This window comes from Herpailurus yagouaroundi, unplaced genomic scaffold (assembly GCF_014898765.1).
Source record: "Herpailurus yagouaroundi ecotype Mexico unplaced genomic scaffold, PumYag 141, whole genome shotgun sequence".
NCBI classification, from domain to species: domain Eukaryota; kingdom Metazoa; phylum Chordata; class Mammalia; order Carnivora; family Felidae; genus Herpailurus; species Herpailurus yagouaroundi.
The window spans coordinates 37,088,108-37,095,564 of record NW_024412396.1 but is presented as its reverse complement, the minus strand read 5'-3'; the positions used below and the strand labels follow the sequence as shown (position 1 = coordinate 37,095,564).

The window sequence follows — 7,457 nt, the reverse complement described above, 5'->3', positions numbered from 1 at the left end:
GCGGAACCGGCCGGGATCACCTGGGCCCAGGCGGAACTGAGGGGTCGGGTCACCGCACGAAGAACACCGAGATTCACCTGTGCGGGGGCCGGAGGCGGGGCGGCCCCCACCCTCCCCGAAGCCGGCGGAAACCTCGGCCGGGAGCGGCCCCCGGGCTCGCCCTGCGCGCTGGGGCGGCGCCCCCGCTGGCCACCTCCTAGCGGCACTCCGCCCGTCCGCGCGTCCGTCCCGGCGCGGCCGCCATGACCTGGAGCGCCACGGCCCCGGGCGCCCACCAGCCCGACAACACTGCGTTCACGCAGCAGCGCCTCCCCGCCTGGCAGCCGCTGCTGTCGGCCAGCATCGCGCTGCCGCTCTTCTTCTGCGCGGGCCTGGCCTTCATCGGCCTGGGCCTGGGCCTCTTCTACTCCTCCAATGGCATCAAGGAGCTGGAGTACGACTACACGGGCAACCCGGGCACCGGCAACTGCTCGGCGTGCGCCCTGGCCGACCAGGGCCGCGCACCGCCGCTTCGCTGCTCGTGCGCCTGGTACTTCTCGCTGCCCGAGCTCTTCCCGGGCCCCGTGTACCTCTACTACGAGCTGACCAATTTCTACCAAAATAACCGGCGCTACGGAGTGTCCCGCGACGACTCGCAGCTGAGCGGGCTGCCCAGCGCGCTGCGCCACCCGGCCAACGAGTGCGCCCCCTACCAGCGCAGCGCCACCGGCCTGCCCATCGCGCCCTGCGGCGCCATCGCCAACAGCCTCTTCAACGACACCTTCTCGCTGTGGCACCAGCGCCGGCCCGGCGAGCCCTACGTCGAGGTGCCGCTCGATCGCACCGGCATCGCCTGGTGGACCGACTGCCACGTCAAGTTCCGCAACCCGCCGCTGGTGAACGGCAGTCTGGCGCTGGCTTTCCACGGCACCGCGCCCCCGCCCAACTGGCACAGGCCGGTCTACGAGCTGAGCCCCGACCCGAACAACACCGGCTTCATCAACCAGGACTTCGTGGTGTGGATGCGCACGGCGGCGCTGCCCACGTTCCGCAAGCTGTACGCGCGCATCCGCCAGGGCAACTACTCGGCCGGGCTGCCGCGCGGCGCCTACCTCGTCAACATCACCTATAACTACCCGGTGCGAGCCTTCGGCGGCCACAAGCTCCTCGTCTTCAGCAACATCTCGTGGATGGGCGGCAAGAATCCCTTCCTGGGCATCGCCTACCTGGTCGTGGGCTCCCTGTGCATCCTCATGGGCTTTGTCATGCTGGTGGTCTACATTCGCTACCAGGACCAGAACGACGAGGAGGAGGACGAAGAATGATTCCGGCTACTTGCCAAACAAAACTCTGGCAGGCTTCGTAGGCTTCTCCCCCTCGATTCCAATCCCAATTCCAACCTCTCTCCTCACTTTTCCTCCTGTTGTGATGAGGGGACCAGAGGGAGGAATTATACCCACGTGCTGGGGTGTTTGGATGGCAGAATGAGACGATCTTAACAAATTCTCCCCATCTTCACGATTTCCCAAGTTGACCTGTTAGGTTCTTTTGTGTGTGTGTGTGTGTGTGTGTGTTAGGTTCTTAAAGTCTTCGGCATCTGAGCATGGAAGGGACGGTGGAGATTCCTTGTTCAACTTCTATCTGATGAGAAGACTGAGACCTAGAGACGTTGAATAACTTATTCAAGGTCACGTAGCCACTCGTTGGCTCCTGACTCTGACTCTTTTATCACTACAACACAGTGGTTTTCTTGCGGGGAGTGGGGCTGGAGGAGAGAGTAAAGCCCTCAAATAACTTACAGAGGGGTGGAGGGGTGGGAAAGAATATATTTGTGAAAAATGTAGACAGATTAGGAAGCACTGTCCCCAGATGCTGACACACGCAGGAGTGCACCTCCTAAAGCTGTATTTTAACAAGCCTGTCTGGAGATCCCTCCTGTATTCCCTCAAATTCTGGAATCACTGCCCTGAACCAGGGAGCAAGTAGAATACTGGCTGTTTCCCTGTTTTCTCATGTGTCTGAGGTTGGGCCTGAAGCAGTCATGTGAGCCCAGCTTTTCAGGTAGTCATTTGTTCCCAGGGGCTGTAACAATCATAATGTTGCAAGTTTGGTCTACAATCGTGCCTTCAATATGGAAAACACTCCATAAGTTGTGGAATGAGTGAAAAATAACTTGCTATCTCTAGAGATCTGGCATAAAGATTTGCAAAACAGGGTTTGTACCAATTTATTTAATATTGGAGGGTTAAAGTGAAAAAAAAAAAAAACAAAACAAAACCAAACACTTTGCCAAGTACTGTGTAGAAACTTGAAAATGCCAGGTCACTTTGTAGAGCTTGGAGTGAATGTTTTAAACTTAGAATCAGATAGATGGAAGGGGTCTTAGAGGGGAAATGATTTCCCTAAAGTCATACCTGTGTCTCCTGACTCCTGACTTGGTCCTCTTCATCATCTAAATTATTTTTTATGCTTAGAGAAAAAAAGTTTTCCTTCATGCATATATTTTCCCTGGAGTCTAAGAAAAAAACTTTTTAATCTATGTTCTCAAGTGAAGCATGTTTGTTTGTAGTAATGGTTTAAAGGAATGCTAAGGAATATAGTCCTATATGTTATCTAGAATCTTAAGAATTATTTGAAACTTCAAGATAATTTTAAAGTCTGACTACTCTAAAATTATCCTAATGTATAGAAAGTTATTCTAAGCTATAGATTTTAAAAAAACACCTTCTTTTTATAGCAAAACAAAAACTCCTTAGTGATATCATCTTAACCAGTTTATTTCCTGAAAGTAAACGATTATTTGGTATTCTGTCAAAATCGTCCAGTGCCTGCTCTCTATTAAAGCTACTTTCCAGTTACTACTGTTTTTGCTCATGCCTGTAAGGTATTATGAGGCTTTGATGTATTTTTTTAAGTAGCCAAAGAATATTGAATTGTATTGAATTATTTACATTAATTTTATTATAGTCTATTCTAGTTCTTTGAAAATTAATAATTGATGGACAGCATGCATGTTCACTGACCTCTGTCTCAGACCTTCTGGAACAGTCGTGATTTAATATTCTGTCCCACTATTTTACATAAACCAAAAAATATTTTAGCAATTCTCGTGTGTTGGCTTCCCAGTCCCAGAATGTGACACAATTTTATTGTCAGATTGCATATTGCGATTTTAGACCATGAAAATATGATCATTATATGTATATAAGATAATTTTTATTTATTATGAATGTTTGATCAAGCAGCTTACTAGCCTAGCTTTCTTTATGTTGGGTAAGAGAATTTACTACTTTCTTACTATGTGGTCGAGAGCAACCATGTGTTTTGCTATCATTTTAACAATATTCAGTCCATTGCTCTAAATTGTTTAATGAGACCACAAAACTTAAGGGGTTCTGATTAAATCAGTGAATGTGGTTCCAGGCCCTATTCTCTGGATTTTTGAAAGAGAAGAAAGGTTATGTTTGTCTTACCTTTGTTATCACATTTGCTTAATTCTTTTGAACTATGGTCTTAAAGGCACAAACAGTACCAACCACTTTGTTCATGTGTTATTAGCAGGTTTTTATTGCAGCAAGAAAATCATCTTTCAAAATAAGGCTCAGAGTAAATGCAGTCTTTCAGCGTTAACTTCCTAAAACAGAATTTGAACTTATGTGAACATCAACATGTAATACGAATTAGATGATCTTCAACTGTTAACTTAAATTTGGTAAAATGTGGTCAATGTAAAAAATAATATGAAATTTTATTAAAGAATATGATTGTAGTAGTCTTCTCCATTTCTGCATTTTACCCAAATTCTAAATTGCAATTATTTATTGGGTGGGTATTTTGGACTCCAAAGCCTCAAAAAATGTCCAGAACAAAAATGTGAAACATTCTCCTGTGATGATCTGTGTGCTGTAGCATTTTGTTTGGTATTTCAGGGTTCCAGCTGTGCTTGAATTTTCATGTTGTCTAGTAAATGCCCCTAGCTAGGGCTGTGTCTTCTGGAATGAGACAGAAAAGAGTGAGCCCCAACAACTGGACTGGAAATGTGCTTTGATCTGCCTGGTAAATTAAACCACAAACCAAAGAGAAACAAAGACGGTAGGTGGGAACTCCCAAAACAATAATATAACAAGAAAGACTCCAGGTATCTCCAGAATCAAGTCAGCTAAACAATTTACTGACTATGCGTTCATTAAAAGTCAGAGACAGAATAATAGCCTGGGATTTCTGTTAGTACCCAACACCTCTTCACAATGTATAACCACAACACTTTCTTCCTCTCTTTAAATCTGTTGTCTCTTCCTGTCATTGAAGATCTCAACAATCTTGAGTAAGTTCTCAAAGAGAGTTATTGGTAGAACTGCAAGGTAATCAACTCTTTATCTTATATGTGCTTGGATATAAGTCATCACTGACTGTAATAATAGTAAATTCCCTCTTTATTTTTTATCAGGCTTTTTTTTCTCTAGCTAAAACATAGCTGATTTTAGATGACAAATTTTTAAAATTTTTTGACTTCAATTTTTTCCCCAGAAGAATTTCTCTCAATTCCCCTCCTACAAAAACAGAGTTATCTTTTTTTAAATTTTTTAAATATTTACTTATTTTTGAGACAGAGACAGAGCGTGAGTGGGGGAGGGGCAGAGAGAGAGGGAGACACAGAATCGGAAACAGGCTTCAGGATCTGAGCTGTTAGCACGGAGCCCGATGCAGGGCTCCAACTCTGGAACAGCAAGATCATAACCTGAGCTGAAGTTGGAGCTTAACCGACTGAGCCACAAGCAGAGTCATCTTTCAAGTGTCATTAAGAAGGCCTTAACGGGGGCGCCTGGGTGGCTCAGTCGGTTAAGCGGCCGACTTCGGCTCAGGTCACGATCTCACACTCCGTGAGTTCGAGCCCCGCGTCAGGCTCTGTGCTGACCACTTACAGCATGGAGCCTGTTTCAGATTCTGTGTCTCCCTCTCTCTCTGACCCTCCCCCGTTCATGCTCTGTCTCTCTCTGTCTCAAAAATAAATAAACATTAAAAAAAAAAAAAGAAAAAAAAAAAGAAGGCCTTAACGAATCTCACTGAAATACGTTCCTGAAGAGAACTTACATGACAGCAGCACTCTGTGTAAAGAACTTGCAAAAATTGCCGGCAGCATTGACTTTATGCATATAGCCACCCCCCATCATTGCCCTGACAAGACTAACAACATGTATTCAAGAAATAAAACACTTCCCCACTGGCTTGCCACCTGGCATTATGATTGCCACCATGTAGATTAAGTCACTGCAGCATGTTGCATTCCTTATGGCATGTGCTTGGCTGAGCAACTCACCAGGACAGAGAAAAATCTTGGAGGTGATGAAACCCAGCAGACTCTTTGCGGGTGCAGAGAGATAGGAGAGGGGGGATAAAAGGGAAAGATGAGGTTTAGAGCATGAGACATTTTTCTGAACTAGCAAAGTGTCCAGGAGATAGGGAGGGGGGTTGGCAGCCAAAGGAGCCCATCCCAGAGGGCAGAACTTGCCAGCGGGCTCATTGATGACAAGGCCTTTAAGAAATTTAGTAAGCAATGGCTCACCTCCTTCTGAACCCCTCAGCTTGTCTTTTTGATCAGTTTGAGTGTGATTTATCTTTTTCCTTAGAAGCGAAAGGTATTACTGTCAAGAACCTTTGTTAATAGCCTTGCCCTCTATATTGAGCTCGTAACCAAGTTCCCATTAGAGTGGCTGAAACTTTACATTACTGATGAAAACTGTAAATGATGTGTCATTAATAATGATACTTTGTTCTTCTAAAAGGCCTTTGTTCTAAAAATTCAAGGTGCTTAACACTATGTGGTCTCATTAATCTTACCCATCAAAATGCATGAGCTTTTAGAAAGTCATCAGGAATGATGAGGAAGAAATATATTCCTTTCTCATATTCCTTGCTATTTTGCTCAGTTGTGTTGTTTTTTTTTTCTCCAGAACTCTCTAATAGTGAGTAGTGTTCTCAAAAGCATAACTTCTGGATGTGGCAGTGATCGTCATTTAAATGGACCACTTGAGTATTTTCCAAGGGAGACTTAATTCTTACTCTGATTTTAATGGGTAAAAGACATTTCCCATTTGTGTCAAAGAATCCATAATGGGAAAGGCAACATTCCTATTCATAGTGATAGAATGTACAATACGTTTTACTCTTTTCCCAAAAGACTTTAGGAGTTAAGACTTACGTTACATTAACAGAATTTGCAAATAACTGAATTATGGTGTTTCTCAAATTTTACTTGAGGGGCAAATTAGCTTGCACACTCACTTTCAAAAATCTTCAATAACAATATCGAATATCACATACATGAATGGTATACTGCCTTCTCACCAAACTCACATTTCCAAGTGCCTATGGAACACACCTAAATGGCTTACAGGTAGTGTAAATTCCATGGTCAGCACTAACTCATTGGCCTCTTTGCCAAGCCCATTCTTCCAAAACCAGTCCTGGTTGTGGGATAGGACTCTCTCTCTCTCTCTCACCCAAACCAAAAATCTGAACTGCTTTCTTGACTATTCCCTGTTTCCTTTTACATCCAAATGGTTATCAGATCCTGTTGCTTCTATATCCCCAATGCACTTTCAATCAGGTCTCTCTTTGTCACCACTCTGGCCCAGGTCTTTGTTATTTCTCATCTGGAAGTTGGAGGAGCCTGCTAATTGGGTTCCAGTTTATTCTCCACATCCCAGCCACAACGAGCTAGCCAAAACATAAATCTCATCCCGTTCCCCTTGGCTCAAAATCTCTCCTGTCTATGCACAGCCGAAAGGAGGAAGTCTAAATTCCTTAGCAGGGTCTACAAGGCCTCCAGAGTTGGCCTCATTCTAAATCTTGATCCCCTTTTCTTCAAGGCCCCACCAAATTCCAGCCATATTGAATGATTTGAAGAGGTCTGTACCCAACAAACCCTCATGTCTTTGCCCATGCTGGTCTGGCTTGTCCACATGACACCCAAATCTCCCCACTCATCCTCAAGACTATACTGGGTCCTCCGTCCTCTGTGAAGTCCTCCACGAGTCCCTCTTGCCTCCTCTCCTCCCTGTCCCCAACCTAGACTTCCCTCTGTGCTTATTCCGCTCTCAGAGCACTTACTGTGTTACATAGCAATTGCTTATTTGCTTATCTATCTCTATATCCCGACTGTTAGCTCTTTGATGGCTGAGACTTTTTTTCTCATTTATCTCTACTATTGCCAGTGCCAAGTTGAGTGACCAGCACATGGTGGGTCTTCAAATATTTGTTGAACGATTATTAGGAATCCAGTGATTCCATTACATTACTACCACTGCACGTATTATTTCCTACCATACAGTTGAATACATAGGAAATAAGTGAGGAAGCAAATGAGATGTGGAGAATGACACCCTCAACGTTTGAACATTTCAAGTAAGGAGTGCTGGGATGCTCATATATTCTTAACAGCATGAACATGCTACGCTTAGGGTTCCCATTTGGATAAC

The 7,457-nt window shown here is 44.8% G+C and overlaps 1 protein-coding gene across 1 annotated transcript; it reads left to right on the top strand.

Annotated features, from left to right (window-relative positions):
- The first annotated feature begins 211 nt into the window (after nt 1–211).
- TMEM30B (transmembrane protein 30B) lies at nt 212–3,748 on the top strand. The gene has a single exon (XM_040477331.1). It carries the CDS (start codon nt 243–245, stop codon nt 1,302–1,304), a length of 1,062 nt encoding a protein of 353 aa, XP_040333265.1. The 5' UTR covers nt 212–242; the 3' UTR covers nt 1,305–3,748.
- Nucleotides 3,749–7,457: the final 3,709 nt, after the last annotated feature.

Bases quoted from the DNA above. Each gene is read 5' to 3' on its own strand.
- TMEM30B (XM_040477331.1), top strand. From the start codon at position 243: ATGACCTGGAGCGCCACGGCCCCGGGCGCCCACCAGCCCGACAACACT.